This window comes from Phoenix dactylifera, unplaced genomic scaffold (assembly GCF_009389715.1).
Source record: "Phoenix dactylifera cultivar Barhee BC4 unplaced genomic scaffold, palm_55x_up_171113_PBpolish2nd_filt_p 000843F, whole genome shotgun sequence".
NCBI lineage: Eukaryota > Viridiplantae > Streptophyta > Magnoliopsida > Arecales > Arecaceae > Phoenix > Phoenix dactylifera.
Window position 1 is genome coordinate 167,907 of NW_024068208.1, and position 27,322 is coordinate 195,228.

Here is a 27,322-nt window from a genome sequence, read left to right on the forward strand (position 1 = left end):
GGGGGGTGGTGGGGTCAGTGCCCAGCCAGTAATGTACAAACTGGTGGATATTATTAATGGAGATTTGTAGCTGGAGACGGGATATTCCTGGGATTTTAGGGGGATTTGGTTATGTTACTACGAGGGTGATGATTAAGTTTTCCTACACCAGTGGTTTGGAGCCAGTGTGGTAGGGGTCATTGATCATTTCCATACATATTCCTAGGGAAAACATTGAAAGCTGGATTAGCAATGTCTTGGGGCTTGAGTCTCAAGCCAGCATGAAAGAATTCTTGGTGGAAAACATTCGGACTGAACCTATCTGAAGAGCAAATAAAGTTCAATTAGAAGGTAAGGCTGCTCCTTGATAGTTATCGGACAACAGACCAATTAGATTCATCCATTGGTCTCGATCTAACCAATAGAAATATAAGATCGGAGTTCTCACCATGGGTCGAAACTTTATAGAGTTTGATTAACTTTTCTGATGAGTTGAGGGGTTTAATGTTTAGATACTTAAAGGTTTTGCCACAGCAGAATTTGGGATAGAAAGAGTTAGTATATGCAGCATTACTTTTGTACGTCGAGGGACTATTTTCATATTTTGAACGCATGATATTTAGATCTCATTCTTTATATTTTTTTATTAAAAAATTATTTTTTACCAAAAAATAAAAATATATTTATTTATTTGTACTTAAGTATTACAAGCATCTATAATCGGATTCTCAAACCTTGAACCGAGAACCGGGTTCGAGTTGTCTTTCTTTCACCATAGAGAACTCATATATTGGCCAAGCATGTTGTTTATTCTTAAAATAAAGGATGCAACTTTTATTTGCATATGAGGATATTTTAATTATTATTAGTAATAAGTATAATTTAATAATATCAATTAAATGATCTATTTGAGACTTGCAAGGAGGAAATGAGATGGAGATTATTAAAATAACATTAGATGTTTTGCTTACCCATCTAAAACTCTTTCAGAGTTCTTTCTCCTCCCTTAGTCCCTATTTGAAATCAAATTCCTTTTTTTTATTTTTTGGGACGATCTAGAACATGAAAAAATCCAGAATTATGGGAGCTAACTCCCAAGTTCAAGTTCGATCCATATAGTTATGAAGAAATAAACATGCCTTGAAATCCAATCAAAACAGAATATAAGCATCTGGCGGTAATAGGTAATCTATCCTAGTGTTCCGGCAGGACATGTAAAACCGTGTCACGTGAGATCTTAAAAGTACATCCAGGTGCGGCACGTGTTTCGAGAATTATCATCATAAGAAAGGGATATTTTTTTAACGCAAAGTCTCTCGGCGTTTTTTTTTTTTTTCTCGTGTTGAGGAAACTAGTGGTGTCTTCATTTATTTGTCCCATCTCCGAGTCGGTTGATGCTGGCGATGGTGATTAAAAAAAAAAAAGAAAAGGACCGACAATCAGGTCCACAGTCCACATTACGACGCACGAATCCAACGCCTGACAAAGTGAGAAACTTTCTGATTCTAGTGGGACCAGCACGCACAAAGTTGAATTTTTGGGTACGTGGCCAAGCGTAGGTTTCTGATTGATGATGTCTCATGCGGCAAGTCTCACAGCTGATCTTTATCCGTCCCATAGTCGGCAATCGAGTGGGCCCAATTAAATTGCCTTTCCTCGAGAGGATGCAGACTCCGGGAGATGGTTCCGGAAGAAAGGTTAATATGGTAAAAAGAAAGAGAAAGACACACACAATAAAGGGTAAACTGGTAAAAAGAAAATGGTAAAAAAGAAAGATAAAAGACGACAACAACAACAACCGGTGAAATGGTAATAATAATAATAAAAAAAGTAAAATGGTAAAACAAAAATGGTAAAGAGAAAGACGATGGGTTCCCACCGGTGTTCTTTCAGCGTTATTGGATGATAGTTGGACGGGATGTGACGGAGGCTATACAGCAGTTCTTCAGCACAGCAGTGATGGATGCTGAGTGGCAGAGGACCTTCATTGCCCTGATCCCGAAACAGCAGGATGCTTCGGAGCCGAGTCATTTTCGTCCGATCAGCCTATGTACGACTTTTGTACAAGATGACGACGAAAATTCTCGCTATCAGGTTGAGGGGTGTGCTCCCTAGGCTTATTTCTCCGGAGTAGGAAGCTTTTTTGGAGGGGCGGAGTATATCTGACAATGTACTCATTGCTCAGGAGTTTATGTTTGATCTTAGCAGAGCTTCGATGAGGAGAAGCTTGATGGGGATCAAGCTTGATATGGAGAGGGCTTATGACAGGATGAGGTGGAATTTTGTGCAGCAGTCCTTGCGGATGTTTGGGGTCCATGAGACATGGATCAGGTGGGCCATGGGTTGTATCAGGGTGCCCTCCTTTGCTATTTTGGTGAACGGTACGCCCTTCCGTTTCTTCGCGTCGTCTGGGGGTTTGCGCCAGGGCTGCCCCCTCTCTCCACTGTTGTTTATTATTTGTGCGGATGCATTGTCTAGATTCTTGCGGCAGGCAGTGACTAGTCAGGAGCTGGAGGCTTACAGACCGGTGGAGGGAGCAGTGGCGATCTCCCATCTGTTATTCGCTGATGATTGCCTGCTTTTAGCCAGGTCTTCGAGGCAGTCGGCTCGAGTTATTGGTCAGATTCTTCGGGATTACTGTGCTCTTTCTGGTCAGCAGGTCAATTTGGCCAAATCAGCTGTTATCTTTAGTCCGAAGACGCGCGGGGCGCTGAAGCTCTCTATACTGGAGGTTCTAGGAGTGGGAGAACAGGGTGGCCTGATGTCTTATCTGGGGGTACCATTATGTGGTCGACGACTGAGGATTAGGGATTGTGTGTCCCTTGAGACTAGTGTCAGACGCAGGCTGGAGGGTTGGCAGTCTCACTCATTGTCTATGATGGGGAGGATCACCCTGGTTCGTTCTGTACTCTCATCTGTCTCTATTTATCTTCTATCCCACGTCGATATTCCGGTGGCAGTCTTGAGGTCCCTTGAGCAGCTTTTCAGGGAGTTTATCTGGGGGAGGAGCAGCGGTAGAGGTGGGATCCATTTGGTGGCTTGGGAGGTTGTATGCCAGCCGACCAGTGCCGGGGGACTAGGGGTGCAGTCCTTGGTGACGAGACGGGAGGTGTTAGCGGCGAGGCATGCAGTCAGATTTGTGCTTGAGCCCAAGAGCATGTGGTCCTCACTGATGAGGGCCAAATATGGTGTCTTGGTGCCTGGGGGGCGGGTGGAGCGCCACCACTCTCCGATCTGGCGAGTGATGTGTGCTAGGCCTATGGCGGTGCTTCCGAAGATCAGATGGGTGATTGGTGATGACCGCTCGATAGATGTGCTGGAGGACAGCTGGGTGACCAAGTGGCTGATCTATCGTCTGCCGACCATGGTGGACTCTGCGAGATTAGCTGGGTGCAGGGTCAGCGACCTGCTGGATTCTGAGGGGAGCCATTGGAGGGTGGGGATGATCAGGGAGGCGTTTGGTGAGCAGCTGGCGGAGCTGATTCTGGCCCTGCCAGTCCCCTCTGGAGGGGTGTCGAATAGGCTGCTTTGGACTCCGACGGGGCGGTCGCGGGTGCAGGCCAGGGATCTTCTTGCGCTGTTTAGCAGGGCGCCAGCTCGACAGATCGTAGGAGGCTGGATATGAAGATTACGGATTCACCCCCGGGTGGCACTTTTCATCTGGAAGGTGGCTTGGGGATGTCTCCCGACCAGGAGTCTGCTCGTTCGGCGTGGTATGCGGGTATCTCAGTTTTGTGAGACGTGCGGTGATATCGTGGAGACCACCGAGCATGTTCTCCTGCAGTGCCCTAGGGCTCGGGAGATATGGCAGAGATCTGTGGTTCCCTTGCTTGATGCGGTAGTCTCGGCGCAGGATCTGTTGCGGGTGTTGAGAGATTCCATGTGTAGGCCCAGGTTGGCAGCGGAGGGGATATTGAAGGCATACCTGTCCTATCATATTTGGTTGGATAGGAACGCAGGCATATTTGAGGGGAGGCGAGCGCTTCCGAGGATGGTGGTGGACAGAGCGGCACGACATGCGAGGGAGGTTATGGCGGCTGCCACTGAGTTTTCTTCTGGGATGGCTAGGGACACCTGGGGTACTTCTCACGCTGTTTCAGCGCCCCGTTTTGTTCTTGTCTCTTGGGTACCCCCACCCCCTGGCTATCTCAAAGTAAACTTCGACGGCAGTAGGTCACTAGATGGTTTGACTGGAGGGGTCGGTTTTGTGATCAGGGATCACTGTGGTAGGTTGATGGCTGCAGATGGGCGTCGTACACCTGGGATCACAGTTGTTGGAGCGGAGCTGCGGGCTGCTTGGGAGGGCTTATCCTATGCCAGGCAGGTCCTTGGCGCCGAGCGAGTGTACCTTGAGGGAGACTCTGCGGTGGTGATCGATTGGATTCGAGGGGTGGACAGGTACGGTGACGGTCACCCCCTTATTCGGGAGACTCGGAGGATGGCTCAGATGATGGTCGGATTCCAGATTGGTCATGTGTTTAGAGAGGCGAACAGGGCCGCAGACTCGGTCGCCTCTTTTGTGGCCCGGCATTCCGGGGATGTTTTGTGGACGTCTGCTATAGACGCTCCTTCTCTTTTGTTGTCTTTTATTTCTACGGACGTGGCGGATTGTACTCATGTTAGATCTATATGAATGAGTAGCCGATTTTTACTAAAAAAAAAAAAAAAAAAAAGAGAAAGACGATGACCACGAATTCGGCAGCACTATCGCCGACAGCAATAAACCAACAACAAGACCAATAATAATAAAAATGCTTATGAAATAATGTAACAATAAAAAAATACGTAATTTTTTTTAAAATTGATATTTGCATATATTTTCTCGTAAAATACTTATTTTTGCTATCATACTCTTTTTTTTAATCTATATTTTTTATATATGTATTCATGTCATTTGATGTCGTTAAAAAATTAATGGTTTCAAATTAAAATAACTAAAATGCTCTTAATTGGTAGATGTGTAAAAAAAAAATTTATATGATGATCGCGATGAGAGACAAAAATATAATTTCAAAATTCTATTTTATTTTTAATTAAATAAATATGATTTTTATTTACGGTGTTAGAAGAATCGTTATATTAGAAGTATTTGTGCAAAAAACAGTATTTTATGAGGATACAGAAATAAATATAAATTCTAAAATAATAATCATGCAAATTTAAATTTTTAAAGGATATTAATGCAAAAAAAAACTCTAATAAAAATGCTTATGAAACAATCTGCTAAATTTCTCTCAAACAATAGTTGAACCAATAGAAGAGTAATTTGATCGAAAAGAGAAGTTTTCATAGCACGCTTATAAATAAACGCATGATATCGCTACCATCAAATAATACTGTAATTCTGTTGTGAGCTTGATTTATAGCTGGATTGACTCGTTATTGGGTTGGGAAAGTTTGCTTTGATTTAGTGCAATGCAGGTGGTTGGGAAATGGGAGGGTAAAACAGTGAAAATATCATGCGTTATGATATACCTGGAATTGTTGTTAGGAGTTGCTCAGCAGTTTGAAAATTATTGCAAAAATGCAGTAAAAAAAGAGGATACCAAAAGGGACTGACTTAAGTTCGCAAATTCTCGAACCCCATTAAACCACATCACTTTGAGAACTTAATTCGTTTTAACTGCATGACACTATTTTTTTTAAAAAAAAAGAGAAAAAAATCCACCCAATTTATTAAATAATAAATAACAAATATAATATCCATTTACAGAACCGAACACTCATACAACCGTACCATATAAGATAGCCAATCCAAAAAAAATATCAGAAATCTCTAAAAGGAAGCATTCATAAGCTCGCTAGACTTAAAATCCAAATGTCAAATCACATCTTCGAGTAGTTTAAAACTCAACATTGAAACATTCGAATTCAATTTTTGGTCACCAGAAGGTTAACATGATGTAGTATCTGCATGGCATGCCACTAATGAATCAGAAGGCGCCAAAGTTCTGAGAAAAGTTCTTGTCGACACAACAAATTGCTCCAGTCATCACTAGATTTGTTCTATCAAAGAGCTTGAAATAAATTTCGGTAATACACGATTCATGCAAACACGGAGCACACATAGACCCAGTTTATTTAGATATCATCAGATCCTAGAAATGCTCCTAACAATAAACCACATTTACATCAGCTTGAGCAAGAGTTTTACCTTGAACATATATAAAACCAACAACAAAACCCCTGAGGCATCTAATTGCCAATACAGAAGCCCATGCACATCCACAGTACTCAGAAAAGCTCACCTTCCTTGTGAGTGTGAATGACGCAGTCCCCCCTCGGATAGGAGACGCAGGTCAGGACATAACCCTTTTCCATCTGCGATTCATCGAGGAAGGATCCATCGGACTGGTCAACTTCGCCGGAGTCCATGCGGCCGGCGCAGGTGCAGCATGCCCCGGCCCTGCATGAGTAAGGCAGCTCCACTCCTGCAGCCTCAGCAGAGTCCAGAATGTAGGTGTCATCTGGAGCGTCAAACTCGTGCTCCTGCCCCTCTGGCCCAATGAGCTTCACCTTGTAAACAGCCATCGCAGATGCCCTGAAGTGGTTGGATACCTTCAGACTGGATGCCTTTGAGATGCTCTTCGAGGAGCTCAGCGAGCAAGCGCTCCTGAACAGCACAGATGGGGACTGGCTTCTAATGCTGCTTTTGACTGTGTAGGCAGTCGGGGTGGCAACGGTCGACATTTTGTTACCTATAAGATTGCAAAGTGCTAGATCTGAATCATTTCATACTTCAAGGAGGTGGACTCTGTTTGATAAACTGCTAATAATCTGGTCCGGGATTGGCGGATGCATTTTATGCACAAGGGCTAATATATTAGAACTAATCTCTAAAAACATGCTCAGCATATGCAATAGATGATCTGAAGAATTTTCTGATACAATATTTGATCTTACAGCATAAAATAAATAATTTAATGACCCCTCTCCATTACTTCCAGGGGAAACAAAACATGCAGTAATTAGATCTAATGTAATTTTACAAAATTCAGCGAAACTCGTGCATATGGGAATGCAAGATGTTTACAGACACAAGACTTCATGTAGTAATAACAAAGGATCTTGTTTCTAACTTTTCTGTTTACACTGGAAAAATGCTACTTGGATTCTCAAATGAGAAATAAGATTTTGTCATTGTACTTATATCTAATTCAAACCTAACAAAATCCAACCTATGCAAAAATAAAACAATGCATGCAACTGGATATGATACAGAAGCAAAATAGAGGTCAATGTGTAGCTCCCATGAAAAGTCAATTTACTGTCCGGAGCTGAAAAGAGAAGGCAAGCATGTAGCTCCTTACTCTCTAGTCAAAGATCCATGAGTGAGGAAGGCGATTGATATAAGTTACCTTCTGCTTATGAATAAAGGCTCACAAAACTGGAAGCACAAGAAACCTGGCACACGGACTATCACAGGCCAAGCTGACTTGTCAACCATTTCTAACATCCTACCAAAAATACTAAAGTCAGAGAAAGATATGAGATACGAAATTTTGAAGACTATATTATTAACTTTTAGAGAATTATCGGTTCTCAACAATGCCCCTGCTGTTTCAAATCTGGACAGAAAAGGTGGAGGGCTGATTTCAGGTTTACACCCAGATTTATAGGATAACTGCATCCTCCATGGATGTTGGATGGTGGTGGTGGCAACTTAGGTTATAATTGTTTCCATGCAATATATTTTTCTGTTCACAAGACTTATCATCAATACCCATGCTTGCCAACATGTAAAATATAATCTGTGCCACACATATACCACATTCTTATCATCATTGTCAATACTGTTTGAATCCCAATGATGTAGCTATTCATGAAACAACAGCATGAACAATAGTAACTGTACCCTCAATAATAGAAACAGAAAAACCCAAGCTTAAACTGTAAAAATCCATCAGTTGATGAGGACACAGCTTCATAGTCAAGTCTAATATACCCCATAACTGCAGGTTTATCTAATTACCGTAAAAAAATTCAAATCATGCATGGTTCTCTTGTTAACTCTACAAATATGAACTGACAAGGACACATTGTTCAATATGATGCACAAGTAGCTCATTCAGGAACTGATGTGCTGCCACAAGCTCACGACCATTTCTTAACGCAAAAATCTCATTCCTGGTAATAAGGAACCATAACCACATATCTATAGAAAAAAACTATTTTTTGAAAGATGAAAGCTGCAAACGATAACATTGGGTCACAAGAAACATTTAGTTTGTGAGAGTCTTGAAGATGGTGACATGGGATGTCTCCTACAGACCACTTATTCTGAAAATTATGGTATTGGCTGAAGGTATGACACCAGTTCCGATGAATTTACTCAATTCTTAATATTTACATTACGAACCCCTTCCCTTGTGACAACTAAATGCACTTTACCTACTCCATGCATATGCTTGAATAACAATAGTAAAGAGCAAATTGCGACTCCAATCCAGTAATTCTTTTAGAAGCTACCTCTATGGCCTATTTCATCTTAAATATTATAGTTACTTGAAAGACTTTCTTGCTCTATATATGTCCCTCCACACAACAGAAACAACAAAAATTAAAAATCCACTAGAGACAACAGAAATTGAACTTATGCCCACTAAAATGATCATCCTCCAAAACTCTTGAATACTATACATTAAGAGGCTGCAGTACATTTCTTCGAAAAATGAATCGAAATCAACCTACAGGTAAACATGCAACCATTTCATCAATATTTGTTAGACGACAATGATGCAAGAAACTCATGGTATTAGCTATGCAAGATTTAAATTTTCCAACATTCACCAGTAATCCTTCCACAACTTCAGATGAATCCCCTGCAGTTCTTTTCAGCTAATATACCTTTCACATAAAATTATTCAGGAATATAGAGTGCCAAAAAGCTGCTTACCATGTCGCTGGATAAACTATGCTGGTTAGCTAAAGCTGAGACAGTAAAACCAATGACGAATACTATGGCTACGACAGCCAAAAAGAAGTACAAACCATAAAAAAAGTAATTTTGGACTAACACATCTAAAAATGTTAATTGAACCAACCCTTGCCATCAGAATAACCAGAAGGAAGCCTAAATTTGCATCAAATCAATCCGCCAGAACAATTCAAAGATCATACCAGGATTTGGGTCATAATAATTCATATTCAATTATATAAAAATAAATGAACATAAAAGCAACGAATTAATGAAACATAAAACATATATATATGAATTAGACCATAAAACATATAAAAGTTTTAAATTGGATCCAAATCAGGAAGAGAGTAAACAGCAGACAGGAAGAGAGAGAGAGAGAGAGAGAGAGAGAGAGAGAGAGAGATGGAGCGATGGAAAGGAATGATACCTGGAGCGCGATCAAAGTTTATTGAAAGGGAAATGAAATGGAGGCTCCGCGAGGGTTTTCAACGAGCCACTACAGGGGACGAATCTTCTGCCCTATTATATAGTAGCGCGGGGGCGGCTTTATGTTGGGCGAGAGGTCACCGGGTTAGAGCCGAAATGCCATGGCAAGAGGGTCGGCGGAATTGATGAAATCTCAGAAATGCCCCTATTATTTTGCCCCGAAGGATGGAGAATTTTCTACTTTATTGTTTTACTAAGTTTAGCACTATATTTGAAGAAGGTTTCAAAAAGATAAACATTTGCAAAAGATAGAGAATTTTATGATTTAATATTTTAGTAAGTTTTGCACTATATTTTAAAGAAAGTTTCAAAAAGATAAATATGTACAAAAAAAAATGTTTTAATTTTAAAAAAAGTTAATTAATTTTATTTTATTTTTTTGATACAACGGCTACTCATTCTACTCTAGTATCGGTATAGCTAACCGAATCAAAAAGAAGGACCTGTCACAACGGTGCTGAAAAAAATTTCCAGATGAGTCCAAAAGATCTCTCCAGAATGTTGCGCCGCATAAATAGCCACCCAAGCTCAGTTTGCCTTATGGTAGGTTTGCACTTGAAAAAGTAAGTTGCTTATGAAATTGTTGTGCTTCTTTTATTTCACATGATGATAACAAGTATAAAATTACTATACGGTAATTTATATATATGTGTAGTATAATAGAGCTTTAAGAGAAGAGTAAGGTATTTTTTACAAAATAAAAAAAAGAAAAGAACATGATGCTTTTTCTCAAAAAAAAAAGAGATTAAAAAAAAAAGAAAATAATATCAAGAAGGTATAATGGTTTAATATAATCTGCTATTTAAAGTTATGCTTATTTTTTAACATATTTATGTTTGTCTATAAAGAGGGTTGAAGCATTTTTTTGATTTAATCTATCTTTAGATTTACTTATGAAGTGCCCAATTGCCCATTAGCCCATATCTAATTTTAGATTAAAAAGTTGAAAAACTACCGAGGGATAATAAGTCAGCAATTTAGTTTGATAAGGGCATTCTGGGCATTAGGCAGTTAACTAAAGGGGCGCGTCTATTCAGTGGACGCTGGGGCCGGGGATGGCAACCCCTCGAGTCACGGGTGGGACGGGTCACGGCTCCACCGCCTGATGATGTGGCAAGCCCCTACTAGCGAAGGTTGCAGAACCCACATTAGTACCTTTATTTCCGGTCGCGATGCCGCGTATCATATCATGACATGACGTGGATCAAACGCCCCATAAAAAATAGAGGTAATTAATGGCCAGTCCTGTGTTGGACCGGACTATAATTTTTAGTCCCTGTTTACTTTTTTTTAACAGCCGGTCCATTCCGTTTTTGGCTTTCTATTTGAGACGAAAATAGCCCTGAAGTTCCCACCGAAACAGCCAGTCCATCCCATTTCTGACTTTCTGTTTGAGACAAAAATATCCCTGAAGTTCCCACCGATTCGGCTTCATCTCTTCCCATTTTTCACTCTTCTCTTCACACGGAAATAGCTCTCATCGTTAAGGATTCATATTTCTCCGTTTTTGCAATCCTATCTCCCCACGAAATTTTCCATCTTCCTCACTGATTCCGATTGATCTGGTGTCCCCTGTTTCAAACCCTAAGACTGTAAAGAAGTTCCCACCGGCAAATCGCTCTTGCTCCCGACTGAGAGTTCCTCTGTCTACTCTATTTTCCGGCAGGTCTCCGACTGAGAGTTCTAAGTCGACGGCATTTTGTCGACTCCCACACCAGAAGCTTTCCTTGACGCTCGCGACTTCGCTCTGATCGTTGGTCGACGGCGCTTCGTTCGACATCGCTTCCCAAACTCTCTCCGAAGCATCTTGCCAGTTCTTCGACGGTTTGTAAACTCTGCATCATACTTTCTCGATTTGGTTTTAGTAGCAACAAACTGTTATATAGTATTGTAGGGTATTTATTTTAAAAATGTGCGAATGCTTAGGATTTGCGAAATTTTCAGACAGGGACGCTGTGATATAAAAATTAAGATTTTTGTCTTCAAAAAGCCTGATTATTTGGGAAACAATTCTGTTCGTGCAGCATTTAGTAAATCGAGCAGCCTCTTTCTCTCACTTGCACAATAATGGACAAGCACCTGCATTAACAATAATAAAAGGATGAGATCATCAACATCCTAAATTAGTTAGATATATTGTATGCTGAAAATTAAAAATATGACTATACATACCTGATTCTTGAAGTTGTCTTTCACATGACGGAAACAATATGAGTGGTAACTACCAGAAAAGTACTTCGGCACTGATTTAATAATTCCTTGATGTCTATCCGTCATAAATGTTATTTGCTTACTTCGCCACTCAATGCAACTATAAATTGCATCTTTCAAATTCCGACAAAACCAGTCCCAATTGTCATCAATCTCCGTATCGACCACACCATAAGCAATAGGAAACATATCGTCGTTTGCATCTTTGGAAGTCGCGCCAAGTATTACTCCTCCATCCTTATGCTTTATAAATGTTCCATCCATAAAAATCAGAGGTCTACAACCTCTTATGAAACCCACTACTGAAGCATGAAATGAAATGAATAGGCGTTTGAATCGACCTTCAATAGTTTCATACTCTGCTATGCTGTCGGGGTTGGTCTCAAGAATGGCATCGCAATACCAGTATATCCGGTCATAAGATTTTGATCTGTGACCATAAAGGTCCTTCATAGCCACCTCCTTCCCATGCCAAGCTTGATGATACGGCAATTCAACACTATATTCTCGATGAATATCCTTTACGATATCAATCGGCCTATATAACGGCATATCTTAAAGTTTTTCTTTAACTATGTTTGAAACCCAACGTTTCGAAGTCTTAGGATGTGACCGGACTTGCAACCCTCCGCCACATGTATGCTGACTATTCATTATTTTAATTGCAAAACTTTCTTGATTCCCAAGTCGGGAAGCATGGATATGCCATTCACATCCTTCGTATGCATATTCCACGGTCAGTCGCAGGCGATCGTTCTTCACAAATACAAAATCTCTACAATTTGCAATGCAAAAGTTGCGAATCGTGTCGCGAAGAGTTTCTACATCATTGAACTTCTGACCAACACCCTCAATAGAGGTTTTCCAAGCATCCAAAGAATTTCTTTGACTAGGTTGCTCTTCGATTGCAGCTCTTGTTTTTTCAACAACTTGACCGAAATTACTTAAGCTACCCTTTGAAAAAAATTTTGATCGGCGGCTACACTCAACATTTTGGGATGGGCCACTATCCCTACAATAAGTTTAACAAAAATTCAGCATACTAACTATTAAATTAGTGATTAACATGAAAAAACTAACAAGTGAAATATGCAATACAACAAAGAGTTAAACTAAGATTACCAAAATAGAAACAGATGCTATTAACTTCTGCATTACCTCATATCAATTACGACATCGGCTGCTTCGATCAAGCATGGAATATGACTAACAACCAACTCGATCACCAGCGCATTTAAGTTGACGTGTATTTGATGCATATTCCGAACATCCTTATCGCCCAGGAGCGAAACAAGCATTCTAGACTTGTTTGGAATAAAATATTTAACTTCTACCATTGTATCAGACAGATGTCTCCACCTTTTCACTATTTTCTTGTAAATTTGATCGAGCTTTGTGTCCTCGGAGATGGAAATAATAAGAGCTTTACCACCATAAGAACAAATAGCCATGAAAACAGGGCTACTTGTTTTTTTTTGAAGCCATGACAATGGAAAAAAGAAAAAAGAGGAAATGATTGAAGTTCCGAATGCTATTACAACAATGAAGCGAAGGGAATGCTGCCACAGCAACTATTTTTCGAATATGATATCAGCAATGAGAGTGACACGTTTAGGTCTCCAAACAGTATATAAGCAATGGCAGTCAAACAACAGGATAATCCAGCTAAAATAGGGTTTTTGTTCAATTACAGTCGGGAAATAGAGGAGAAAAGAGGGACAGCAACTATTTTTCGAATATGATATCAGCAATGGAAGTCACACGTTTATGTCTCTAAACAGTATATGAGCAATGGCAGACACACAACAAGATAAGCCAGCTAAAACAGGGTTTTCGTTCAATAACATTCGGGAAACAGAGGAGAACAGAGGGTTGCCTCAGTGAATTAAGAGAGATTGGAGTATCATTTTAACCTCTATTACTCTTGTGCAAAGAAACCATTACCGGTAAATATCGAAAGGGACTCTAAGCAAATAAAAAAGGAGGAACCAGAATTTTCCGCAACTCACAGAATAATATTTCAACTAGAATTTTCTGCTTGATTATTTCTGGTAGAAGAAGCAGAATTGAAGAATCTGAACTGTATTTCCTATTTGCGAACGATCTCCTCGACACGCTTCTAATGGAGAAACCATGTTCGTCCACGATTCCAAAGGATAAACTCTTTCCTTTCCGCTTCAAAGTCTTCCCTTTCCGCTTGATTCTTCCGGATCCAAGAAGCAAAATAGAAGAATCCGAGCCATATCCCATGCGAACGATCTCCCGACTCGCTGCCAATGGAGAAATCCTGTTTGTCCACGATTCCAATGGAGAATCCGAGCCATATTTCCCTGTTTGCGGTCGATTTTCCAACTGATTCCACGTTTTCAACCATAACGGCAACGAAAGGGCAGCTTCGGGAAAAAAAAACAAACCTCTGTTATGGACCGGTAATTAAGATTATCCCTAATCTTGGACCGGAAAGCATGGTTTGGGTCAACAGGGACTTAGCGTTATACAGTAGTCAAGGGGAGGGGCGGGAATTAATTTACGCTAAAAAATATGATGGCCAATAGATTGAATACGAGAGGGAAAGGGTGGAGGAAACAATGTGAGCACTGTACTCCACAACATAGGCAGGTGGTATAACCAATTGTTTCAACAACAATTTCTTAAGAGACGCTATCCTACGCATAAGCTCATAGAGGTTATCCCATGCGTAAGCTCGTGGACGCTATCATATGCGTAAGCCACATGGAAGCTATGCAATGCGTAAGCCCGTGGAGGTTATCCCACACATAAGCTCAAGAAAACTATCACACGCATAAGCTCGTGGACGCTATCCCACGGATAAGTCTATGGATGCTATCCCACGCATAAGCTTGTGGAGGCTACTTTATAATGAGATTAGTTCTAACCATATTTCGTCCGTATAATTTATATGTTTCTCTTATCAAATCAGTTTTCACTTAGATAGCTCATGGAAACACCCTCACTTCATTCTGCCGATCCCCCCACCGCACTGCTTCCAACTTCAAAGATGCCCTCTGCCGCGCATTTGCGGTGCACTGGTCTGTGATCCAGCTCATGCATGCTTGTTCACTACTACCTCCTCTTCGCCCGCGCAATCTGTAGTCTTAGGGAGCTCACTGGATCTCTGGCACTGATCATGGGCGCGAACTTTATTCTGAAGGTGATCAATGAGACTACCTTGGAGACTCTGGCTATAATGATGAAGATGGTGACTACAAAGAGGATAATGGTGACGATGAAGATGACAGGTCTGATAGCGTTATCGCTGATATGATGATTATAATGGGATTACGATGACAACCATGGTAGCAACTACCATCGTTAATAGTGATGATGATGGGGGAAGCGGTTCTGGCTCGGATAGCACAAGTGGTTCTGATAGTGATGAGGATGGTGAGAAAAGTGGTTCTTTTTCTGATAGATAGTAGAAGTGGCTCTGACAGTGATGAGGACGGTAAGGATGGTAAGCAATTATGCCAACCAGGGTGCAACAGAAGAGATCACAAGTTGTGGTGATGGTTACAATGATGATGCATGGCAAGGAGCTCATAATGATGATTGCAATGTTGATAACAGGAATAATGAGGACAGTGGAGAGAGCGTTGATCAGAAAGAACGTAGCGATGAATGCAATGACCATGAGACAATGGTTGCTAATAGTGAATTGCCGGTAAAACCAGATCCAAAACATTGGCAGTTCACATCCTAAAGGCTAAGTTGGTCTATGGATTTGCACCTTCAGACCTCAATGAATTATAACCGAGGACCGCAAGTACAGGCGCTGAACGAACCAATAGATGATGCAGATGAGGCTAGTTAGCTTTGAAGAAAGAGCAGCACAAACCTATGCCGTAGTTCTTTAGAAATGGATGCTGAAGTTCTACTTTGGAAGCTTGATAACAGAAATAATGTGAGCAGGAAATCTAGTTGTTTTTCTCCCTCCTATTTACTTCGACACATATTTCAAGTTGAGGATTATGGAATCAAATTTGTAGCGTATGTTTTTTTGCTCTTCTATAGACATTGGTAAGCATAATTTTATAGTTCTCAAGTTGTCTCAACTAATTAATATCTGAGATGGCAAGTCTATCTATATTAAGGTTCACTAGGAGGGTCGACCAGAATCTGATGATTTATGGATTACTCGAGAGGACCTACAGAGACTCAACCCAGATCTCCTAGAAAAGTACCACAGCCAAACCAACCCCAGTTCGATAAAGTCGAATTCTTCCCACCCGGAAGAATTGGTGCGGGCACCAGAATCCAGAAAAGACTCCAATCAATTAACTCAAGGTCACTGTGATTAACTTAAATTTGATCGAGTCCTGTAAATAAAATCAATAAGTCAGAAAGCAAGCCAAGTCAGGACAGATTGCATGTTTCTACTACCACCTTGCATGTTTCTACCACCACCTTTGCACACCCTTGGAGCACCACCTCGGCATCCACATCAACATCAGCTGGCCACCTCACCACCACTCCAACCAATGGAAGCACACCAACCAGGATGAAGTCAAGCATAAGGAGCAGACCACATCATGCCATCTCATCAAAGGAACCAATGCAACATGTTATGTGCCACCTATTGGGACGCCACCTCAACACCACATCAGCGATCATCTCAACCAAGAGGATAATGCCAAATGAAAGAGTTAAAATCAAAAGAACCAATCACCATGTCACCTCATACAAGTTGACACGTCACCCAAATTCAAAGTCCAAGAGGTCGGCCACAATTTAAATGCAAGAAAATTTCAAATGGGAGCCAACAACTTTTCAAATCCCCCCTTAAAGCCGGCCAACTTTCTTTCCTTTTCTCTAGCAACCAAGCCTTCAAATGTGGAGCGCCATTCATTATGTGTTTAAATTTCAAATCATGAGGAAAGTCTATAAATACCTTCTCATGACATCTTGTAATTTCAGTTGATGAATGAATAAAAAAAAGAGCTTCTTTCTTCCTTAGCAATCTTGCTTTGTCACCTTAAAAGAAGGTTGGGCGTGAGGCCCTTGTTCCAAGTTGGGCGTGAGGCCCTAAAGCCACTTCCACATCCACCGCAACCCTATCTCCTCTCGCCTCCCTTTTCTTTTGTGATTCCATTCCTCTCTCACGCCAAACCTCTAATCTCTGTTTCTTTGCAGGTCCTTAAAGTACTCCATGTCATTGGGTCTATTATCCTTCCAAACCAATAGCAAGGGGGCCCTGTTGCAACGGAAGATGAAGCTTGGTTATCCAATCATCAACCCTCGAGAGTGAGATCAAGGATCCTCCTCTAGAAGAATTCTAGAAGTTCAATGTTTGGTAAGCCTCAACTCTAGGTCTGATTTATTGAAGAAAGCGTCCTAATCTAGTGGTTTCTCAACCACAACGGTCCATTACTCTAAGTCCTAAATAAATTAGTATATACGGGTAACTAGTTCTGAAATTACTATGCTCCTCTAGAAGAATTCTAGAAGTTCAATGTTTGGTAAGCCTCAACTCTAGGTCTGATTTATTGAAGAAAGCGTCCTAATCTAGTGGTTTCTCAACCACAACGGTCCATTACTCTAAATCCTAAATGAATTAGTATATGCGGGTAACTAGTTCTGAAATTACTATGCTCATGATAATGCTTTCTTAGCTTATATGTGACTGAATTTTCTGTTGCAATTAGACTAGTTAATCAACATAACTCACTGATAACCCTTATGTTTAAATCCCTCACATTCATCCCACATCATTTTTTCTTTCTATTTTTTTTTCCCGGTGTTTTCAATGTTGATGGTTCCTAAGAGAATATAAACATAGTTTTAGAAGTAAGATTGTGTTTTGAAGTCTCTCAACCACAAACTCCAGCAAGACAGTCTCATATCTGGGGATATAAGGGAATACTAGGAAGAGAGAGACGAGATTGATTTGAACCCTAACCATTGCATTCATCAACCCAAAATACTTACCATTACTTACTGTTACCATCAACTGCTTGAGGGTGGTACAACTTCCAATATGAAAACATAACATTGATTATTTTTAAAGCCCTATATATGGTACACCAAAAAATAAAAAAAAACTATATATCTGATCGTGGAGAATTGATACAAATCAAGCATTTCACTGAGTCCATACCTATGTTAACAAATTCTGTTCAATGGAAAAACATAGCGGCAGCAAGGACAAAACAATGCTTGTATCTAAATTATGCAGATGATCTACCAATCCTTGTATCATGGAATTACAATAGCCTGCACCAAGATTCAAGTAATTCTCTCGCTAATAATATACATGCCAGGGCTCTTTATTTCTCCTCTGCTAGTCATATTGCTGTCTCAGTTGCATCTCTGTCTCGCTTTTCCAAGTAGAGTGCGACGATTGTCCCTTCATCCTCTTACTCTTCTCCTTATCTTTGACCGTAAAACCTCTCTGCTTCTCAGACTCTTTCTTTGGGTCTGCAGGAGGGCGATCTCCACAGACCGGGCATGTCATGCCACGGGCATGTGAATAGGTCTTTGGAATCCCACACTGTACGCATATTCTAAAATAGAAGAGAACGGTGCATTACTATCAAGGACAATAATAAGACAGCATGCTTCTGGGTCAATGGTTCTTTTTTCAGACAACATAAAGTACCTAAGATTAGCATTTTCTGGCCTAGGTTTTGCAATAACTATTGCTCAACCCACACTGTCCACATGCATTTGTCAAATATCAAGTCATAAAGTTAAAAAAGAAAAAAGGTACCTTAGCAGGTCAGCAGCATCTTTGGCATCAGGATTTGCTGCAGAGAACACTCGCTTACCATTATCAGATACTGTTTTTGTGGCAGAACCTGAAGGATGGCTTCCTTCTACATCACTTCTCACTCGGTCACGAATGCCAACCAATTGAGCTTTGGCCTCCACAACAGCGCCTGAAAATGAGTGTCAAATTGATGTAACATTATCAAGAACTTAAAATCCATCAGCACTGCAGCACTCGCAAAACCATGAAACAGACACAAGAATCCTATCCACTTTAAGTGGTTAGTTGGAACCAATAAATAGCCTTCCAAGATAACATAGAGTACAAGTAAATACTATATAGATACATTTAGGCAATGTGAGCATGGTTGGACATCTAACTGGTGGAGGATACAGCATCTCCATCAATTAAACAGACTTGAGTTGCAAATGTCTTTATCCATTTTGTGACTCCCGCTACTAGGATTGTAAATTAATAAGAATAGGTTCTTCTTAACCACTCCCCACCCTCTCTGCTCCCACCTCAGAGAAAAAAAGGGAAAAAGGAAAAAAAACCCTTTGTGGGGTCATTGAATGCCTTACCGTTGCATGAACATTTTTAGCAAGGATAGCCAGGCAAATCAAACAAAATTAAAGGACGCTAAAACAGCATGTTACATGCAGCAAACCAAGCATACGCTCAGACCATGGTTTAAATAACAGCCGTTATAATGTTAATAGAATGGGAAGAACAGCTATTATCCATCATTTGCATTGGTCACTCGACATACTTTCAAATTCAAATTTCAGTCGGCTGTTGGGAAAGAATAGTTTCTTATCCAGTCAACATACAAAAATGTCTTTTATTTAGCAAATAGTGGATTGGGCAAGTAACAATGTTACTTTTCCCTTATTGATTGTTATTTTCCATTGTAAAAGCAAATAACAGCTGTTGTAACAATTGTTATTCTAAGCCCCAAAACTCTCAAATATGGACATTTTTGCACAAACAACGGCTGTTTTGACTGTTGTAATGGTAAATAATGGTTACAGTGGAGGCTGTTATAATGGAATAATAGCATTATGTGACACCTTGGTGAAACCAGGTCCAACTTGAATCAGCTATTTCGCATTGCAAGGGATACAAGATATAATCTGGTTGGTCCCTTTACTAGGCTGACAAGGCTTGGTGCAAAGGAGAAAAGGTCAATGATGTTGCAGTAGGTTCGCAAACTAAGGCTTAAGGTGTGGCATATACTCATCAACATCATTCTTTTGTTTTGTTTAGTAGGGAGAAAAGGGAGATGGAAGGTTGCAGGCTTAAAAATACAGACATAATAGTGTAGGTAGGAAAAAAGAGGGAAGGCGGCTGGGCTGGGGTCTAGTATTCATAATGCCAACACGTCATATAGATTAGAAGACTTCTTGGTTAAGTTTATGATAATCATACTTATTCATTTGCAAATAATTTGTGACATGCTTGACATAGGCATAATAACTTATACTACCTATGAAAAAATTGACTCATAACCAGCAGTCGACAAACATAACTGTCTGGAAGAACAGAGATAAAAGATGAGGGCTTTCTTATTCTCCAAGTATAATCTAATGCAAAGTCAAGACTTGTGCAAGGCAATCAGTGTTTTGAAACCAATTTCAGTTTCCATTCATATAAGTGTCCGTACTAACACAAAACACTTTTAAATTCAAATACGTGACTTTGTATGTCAAAGGACCTTGAAATTGGTGACCTGCATAAAATCTGGACAACCACTTTAAAGCTAAAAAGGATAAATCAACAAGGAGGACCTTGAAAGGATCCATGTTTTGTCTAAATTTTGAAAATGAAATTGGTGACCATACCATCTAAGATTTGTGCATCATCATAGCCTATGCATTCAGAACTCTTACTTGATAAGAACTTGCATGCGTTTTTTTTGCATATCTCGACAATTATGGGCATTGTAATCACCCCTCAAATCCATATCTTCCATCATGTTGACAGCAGGAAGGCCCCACAACTCTTCAAATTGACAAGATAAATGAAGAAATGATAGTCTCAATGAAGGCATATTACTAGTTCCACAGCCAAAATATGAACTCTTTTGACACTTATCAAGACCTCTCAATCTCTGTTAATCCTTCTAACAGTTGGACATGTAGGACACAGCCTTCAGCATTGCCCAGATATGGAAATGAGAAACAAGCCAAAACCAAAGAATAGATTGTTCTGCCATAAAGGGATTGTAAAAAATTATTGCCGACACATTTATTCAAATTTTCGACCCCAACAAATTTTGAATTCAACAATCCCATACACAACAATTCAATTCCCATCTCTTGCAGCAACTCCAAAACCAATTTTTATACATCTAACAATGAACAGGACTCAGAATCCTCTACAGCATTTCTTTTTTACTTCTTAATCAGTAAATCTAACTATTTACAAACCAATGACAGAGACGTTAAGAGAATGATCAAGCTAGCTGCTACAAACACCTTAATAAAGAATACAATGACTATTGTGTATTATCCTTGCTTTAGAAGTATCAATATAGAAATAGTTTCTAATTGAGACACTTAAATAAGGCTTCCAACGATCACTGCACTTGGTCCATGAACACATTTTAGTTGATTGCAGCAAATTTTTGAAGTAGAATTTCTCATTTGGGAGCTTTTCTGGTGATCATTTCACTTTGTCCCAAATTTGATCTCTGGAATTTTTGTTCATTCAACAGACAAAATCTTCAACCGTTTTGAAAATATTTCAAGTTATGGTTAGCCCTCCAAATGATAATAGACTCTCAGGTATTACACAATTAAATTTGGACCAATCCAAGGACACACATATCAGTCAAATAATAGATTGGATAACCCTGTATTGCATTCAAATGAACAACTACTGTGGTGATCCTAAGTTGAAACCACAGATGCATTAGCTAATTTTCATTCTTTGCTGTATTACTGCCCTTCAGATGGTTGAACTCAAGTTCACTTCAACCCGACCAGTCTTCCTCTGCATCATACTTTTCAATAATATCCACAAATAGTAGCATTCTTGTAAATAAAAATCTTAAATTGTTATTTTATTTATTTATTTATTTATTTTATGACCAAGTGGTAGAAAATTCATTTAAAGAAATAATTGAATAAGGAGAATGATAGTCAGAAACAATTAAACAAATAGACACAACTATGCCACTGAAGGCCCCATACCTTGAAAATACTTTCCAACGATTGCATAAATCATACTAGTTCATAAAATGCTATTCCCCCACAAGCACCATGAACATCTTGTAGAGCAATGATCATAGAGGAGGATAACATAAAGAGCTGAGTTGTGAAGCACAAGTTTATCCAACAGAACTCCCTCTTCCAGTTCCAAGTAGATATATTGTTTCCTTTCCATAATACATATCACCAAAAGACAAATATACAGATGTGCAAAAAGGAAAGTAGGTCTTACAAACACTTACCACTTCAAGACCATCAAAACTAAGCCACACCAAGAGTCTCGGACAATTGCTTTTTTATTTAGCATCAGCTTTAAACCTTTTTTTGCACTGCCTGATTATCTACATAAGCTGAAAAAGATCAAAAATATCTAGGCACGTTTGTCACTTTACTTGCTAAACAAAGGAAGCATATCTTCTTGCCTTCCCACTTGGAGTCCCTACTTGCTGAGATTTATGACAAGATTTCAGAAATTTTCAGAAAGTCATCATATCATCTATAAATCTAAGGTCAGAAAATCAAACCACTGGTGCCAACACCTACCACAACTAAGATATACAACAACCTCATTTATTCATAATAAGGGTTCCACCATGCTCGTACAAGGGGAAGCAAGTTTCCTTAGCCCAAAACCTTACAAGCTTAAAAATCGTAAATCTACAAGTTTGCTAATCATATCATGAAGCAGCCGGTTGGAGTAAAAGGGCTAAATGCCTGAGCTGTTTAAACAACTCTTTGCCTCTACATTATTGAGAAACAATCCACCCTGTATGATTTTTCTTGATGTCAACATTTTACATAATTAGCCACTTTACTCTCCATTCTTTTTCGTGAAACTTAACATTCACGAGTAATAAGGACAGCATCAAAAGCACACCCAGTTCCCCTTGTGGTAGTAACTACTGATATTGGGAACATCTCGTGTATGGCCTTCAACCTCCAAACAAGACTAAGGTTACCTTCTATTCTAACATGTAGTGAAAAGGCATAGCGGGATTGTTACTGTATGACTCAAGTCCAAAATTGGAAATCATATAACGATTCACGTGCCTTGAAGGTTTAAAAAAATTCCTCTTACAAAAAGTTCATAAACTATTACCCAAAAAGAACTTTTCAGAGGGATTTCCAGAAAAATCTCAAAATAATAAAAAATTAGCAAGAATCACTAAATAATGTATAATTATAATATAAGAAATAAATAAATAAAGAATCCAATATCAAAGAAATTGCGTTCAATTTCTCCTGCAAAGAATCATCAAAAGGACTACTTGAGGATACCTATCAACCGGAATATCTTTCTTCTCTCTCCTGTCACTCACAGATCAATCATCAACCCTAATCCTTGCATGGTTCTTTGACCCTGAAATAATACAGTTGTTAAGAAATTCACATTGCTCTACAATCTCAAATTATCTGTCGCTTGATGTGGTCACCTCTGTCTTCCTCCTCTACCTCCTATTATTCACTTTAATTGTAACTAAGGGAAGAGAAGGTGCATCATCTTGCTTGTTCCTCTTTAAGAAACAGTAGTCATGTAAGAGTATTATGTGCATTGTCTGTCCTCTTTTGCTTTCAATGAAGGACTACCCTTTTGCTTTGGCCCAAAATCCTTCGCTTACAGATCACACTTTGCAAAGTCTATGACTACAATCAGACTTTCCTTTTCCAGTAGATTCTAGGGTAATTCAAATTGGTGGTTGTCCAACTATTACCTAAGATTTTCCAACAATTTGAGAACATCAAACTACTGCTTCAGATCATTTAGAAAATTACGTTTTTTCCTTCTTCTCAAGAAAATACATAACCTTCTCTTCTTTTGTTCAACCATCTAGATTATCAAGTACACAATTAAATTTAATCACTTCATGTGCTTATCACCTTGTTAGCATCAATTACCACGAAGTTTTTAATGTTCACACTTACCGTAAAGAACTTGAAATCCTAAAGGTGCCATGACATGTGATCCTAAAGGAGGAGGACAGCAATGAGGGGAGCAGTTGTATGAAATATGAGATACTCAAGAATAATTGGTGCTGAAATGCAAGAGTGAAGAAGAGGAGAAGATAACTCTGAAATGACATAAGTTAGCATGTGGAGCTAGGGTTAACAAAACAAGAATGACAAATAGAGAAGCTCTATGCCAAAGTCACATGTGAAGTCGAAGATTCACGAGCTTTTTACTTACTCTTCTTGTTTGGTTGCTCATAAGTGGGCACTTGAAGTCATTTCAGGTATGCAGGAAGTCACATTTGGCATTTGGTTGTCCTAAAGTGGCCCAAATTGACCCAAAATGAGTTCCCATTGTGAGAGGAACTAGACTCAAAAATGTGAGAATTGACTTTGACTAATACGGAGCCGAAGTCACCTTGACAAAGTGAGTTCCACCTGTACATTTATAGGCAACTAAATATGTTGTATTATTATTTGCTTTTCCTAGAGCACCATTTTAACTTTGCATCAACTTGAACGAGATTCTTCCCCTTTTTATTACACAACATGGGCATGTTTGGTTTGGTGTAAGTGGGTTGAACAGGAGCCCACTTTGCTGAAGTGGTTTCCCCCCCCTACCGAATTAAGTTTGGATGCCCAGTTATGGACAATCAGGCATTTCGGTCTCTCCTTTTAAGCTGTTTACTGCACCAAAGGACTTTCTTCTAGTTTATATCATGACCTTGCCAGGACGTGTTTTGACACTATTTAGTTAAGATTTCTTCCATTTGATTAATTGATCACAAATGCTTGGCTCTGCAGTAGATCCCAAACTGACAAAGTGAGTTCCACCTGTCCATTTATATCTAGAAAATGCAATTTTTTTTAAAGTTAGGCGGTGCTATTTTACAATTATATATTTCATCAAAGAATAGCTAATCAAAGGTCTGTATAAAACGAAGTAGGTTTTCAAAGTACCAGGGAACTTCCCTTCCTCCACAAGTATGAATAGACGAACATCTTCTACAAGAGCAGATATCTAGAGACCACCCAGATATCTTCTACAAGAGCAGATATCTATAACTCAAATCTATAGAAAAAATCTCATGGACATGGCATATGCAGATGTATAAAGGAAAATCCCAACATTTACCTAAAAAGCACCAACAAAGAACTTACATTATGCCTAAAATCAATTTGTTCACTTTTAAGCAATCGTTGCACCCAACAGAGCAAATTTTTAAGCATACCAGAGAACAATTCAGCACTCATCACCAAATAATCTAATAATTAATCTTAACACAAGGAATAAATCAACCGAGAGAAATAAAAAAAAAGACCACCATTACGAACTAGGGTTCCTAAATTTCCTGAAAAAAATTGTTTCGACGGAAAAAAAAAAACTTGTTCAAGAAACCTACCGGCAGGGAGATCTTTCTTCTCTCTTCTGGCCGTGTCTCTTGCCATCCGATCGAGCACCCCCAGAGCCTCCCGCGTCTCCTCCACGGCCCCTGGCCGGTTGTTAAGAAACTCCGGCGGTCCTGTCACCTCCATAACCCAACGAAAACCAAAGAAAAAAGGAATACCATCGGTCCAATATCACCACGAAATCGATCCAGATATAGAAAAATTAGAGCCAGAAAGAGAGGTACCTCGGCGAAGGCGTCGAGCGCGGAAGGGAGCAAGGAATTGGAGCTCGGTCTGGGGGGATTGGAGAGGGGTTTCTTCCTCTCCTTTCTGGAGCGATTCTTGCCAACGAGCCCGTCCTCCTCGCCGGCCTCCTCTTCTTCACCATCGTCCCCATCGCTGAGGGACGAAGAGGAGAGTCTCTCCTCTTCTCCCTCATCTTCTTCGGGGGACGAGTAGCCTTGCAAGAGAGCTAAGCTCATGCTTCTTCTTCTCCTTCTCCGTAGCTTCTGGGGGCAAAGTGCTTTCGGGCTCTGGGAGCCGGCGTTTGGCCTAGGAGGGGAGAAGAAGCCAAGGGCCAGGCGATAAGAAGAGCACCACCCGGAAACAATATGCCCTAAGGCACCATTACTCGGAACTTGGACTCCGCTGACCCAGCCACGGTGGCTGCCAAAATTGCGAGCAGTGACATCTAATTAGGGATGCAAATATGATCTTGAAATATCTTGAAACATACTTAGCTCAAATTGTCCAAAATGACAAGACATGGCAATTAGGTCATCAGATCCGATTAGATATAGATAAAAAATCTATCAATATGAATCCAATCTATTTATTAAATTTGTCAAAAATTTAAATCTCAAACTATTTTATTGGACAAATAATTTAATTCAATCTATAATAAATTAAAATAAATTAAATAGTTTAAATGAATAAATATTACCGTCTCTAAAAATGACCTTGAAAGTTGAAACATTGTTAATATTGTAAATAACATTGTAGCTAAGAAGAGGTTGCCCACCTTTGTTTCAAAGAAAGCTACAAAATCATCAATGCATTTTAGAAGCCTTGATGGTGGGGATTGTGTTGGGCAACTAAATTCTGCGACAATCAAATAAAATGGGGCTTTTACAACTATGAATGTTTCACAAGTAGGAGAAACTTAAGAGTCCTGAAAAACTAATTCAGCTGGGAGTTCATTTGATTTGCCTAGAGTTTAACAATATGAAAAATTGGTTTTTTAAATTATTAGTGCTAAGCACATGACGTGAATTAATGGAATGCATGGATCATAGTAATCATGTGAGAAAGTATTGATGGTTGTGATCTTTGTCTAATAAATACATTATGAATTTTAGCAGTACACTCTTCTTTATTCGAGGACACATGGTAGCACTTCATCTATAAAAAAGACTTATTAGGACCATGGTAGAAAACTGAAGTAATTTGTATTGCAATAATAAAGATGCATGTTTTACTTAATAGATTATACGTTGAAGCTCTCTCTAAAAGAACTAGAGAGATTCTCATAGTATATTACTTTATGGGCTTATGTTTAGATTGATGGAATTACGTAAATCCTCCTATTACAACCCCCATCACCCTTTTTGACCACGAGGGAGTTCCATGAGTACCTAGGGCTGCTTTGAACCAAAGATTTTTCACATTGGATGAAACCACACCCAAGCTTTTTTCTTAGGTCTTACGAAAATAAGATTGAAATATTGGAGAAAATACATTCAAAGAATCCTAATACCTTTACAAATTAACATCCTAGAAGATTTCACAAAACCTTTATCTCTTAGTTTTCGACTTTTCGGGAATATATTGGCTGATGAATTAGTAGTTGTTGTTCTTGTTTCTTTAGTCCCTTCAGTAGTTCCTATAACTATTATATTTCTTGGATTATTTACAAATGGGATTCAATATTTTATTTCTGCAATGTTAGCTGTTCTTTCGACTGATTGCCTTTCGCCTCACAATCAGAATTTTTTTGAACCATAGATTGAAAGCTCCTCATTCCAAGCCTTATTATCCTACTAATTATTAGAAATAAAAGTTAAGATTTTTCTACTCATCTGGTCTTTGGTGACAAAACTTCTCTCGTACATCTTTGTCTACGAAAAGCATCGGCATTTTAAGTATTCTACTTCTTCTCGTTTGAGGAAGATGAAAGAGGTATGGGAAGGGAAACTCTGGACATCAGACTCGGCAAAGCCCCGATCGGGGCTGATCCTGAGCCCAGCCGGGCGGCCGCGGCCCGGGCCAAAACCCAGAAGCGGCCCAGGCCGCAGGCGGGCCTTGGCCCCCTTGGGGGTACCGGGCGGGGGGCCCAGCTGGCCCTTGTACCTGTGGGCCGAGGGAACCCAACCGGGCCCCCCCAGCGCAGCCGGGCCCACGAGGCCGGGCGCCGGGGTCGCAGGCCGGTGGGGCGGGCCGGGGCGCGATCCG

General features: G+C 39.8%; 2 protein-coding genes across 3 annotated transcripts; both read right to left on the reverse strand.

Annotated features, from left to right (window-relative positions):
• Nucleotides 1–5,745: 5,745 nt before the first annotated feature.
• Nucleotides 5,746–9,453, reverse strand: LOC103720245 (ferredoxin, root R-B1-like). 2 transcript variants are annotated; one of them, XM_039120623.1, is made up of 2 exons: nucleotides 9,327–9,453; nucleotides 5,746–6,677 (listed from the first exon to the last, which is right to left on the reverse strand). In XM_039120623.1, exon 2 carries the CDS (start codon nucleotides 6,667–6,669, stop codon nucleotides 6,214–6,216), a length of 456 nt encoding a protein of 151 aa, XP_038976551.1. In that variant the 5' UTR covers nucleotides 6,670–6,677; nucleotides 9,327–9,453; the 3' UTR covers nucleotides 5,746–6,213. The 2 variants fall into 2 exon arrangements, with proteins under 2 accessions (XP_038976551.1, XP_026665474.1); XM_026809673.2 differs by lacking the exon at nucleotides 9,327–9,453 and adding an exon at nucleotides 7,338–7,634.
• An 8,137-nt stretch (nucleotides 9,454–17,590) lies between these two features.
• LOC103698910 lies at nucleotides 17,591–25,538 on the reverse strand. Its single transcript, XM_008780957.4, has 4 exons — nucleotides 25,117–25,538; nucleotides 24,886–25,012; nucleotides 18,324–18,492; nucleotides 17,591–18,117 (listed from the first exon to the last, which is right to left on the reverse strand). Exons 1-4 carry the CDS (start codon nucleotides 25,351–25,353, stop codon nucleotides 17,895–17,897), a joined length of 756 nt encoding a protein of 251 aa, XP_008779179.2. The 5' UTR covers nucleotides 25,354–25,538; the 3' UTR covers nucleotides 17,591–17,894.
• Nucleotides 25,539–27,322: the final 1,784 nt, after the last annotated feature.

Excerpts from the sequence above, each read along its gene's own strand:
- LOC103720245 (XM_039120623.1), bottom strand. The coding sequence starts at position 6,669 with ATGTCGACCGTTGCCACCCCGACTGCCTACACAGTCAAAAGCAGCATT.
- LOC103698910 (XM_008780957.4), bottom strand. The coding sequence starts at position 25,353 with ATGAGCTTAGCTCTCTTGCAAGGCTACTCGTCCCCCGAAGAAGATGAG. Across the intron at positions 25,013-25,116 it reads CGCTCGACGCCTTCGCCGAG|GTGACAGGACCGCCGGAGTT; the intron begins GTACCTCTCTTT and ends TGGGTTATGGAG. Across the intron at positions 18,118-18,323 it reads GATGCTGCTGACCTGCTAAG|AATATGCGTACAGTGTGGGA; the intron begins GTACCTTTTTTC and ends CTTCTATTTTAG.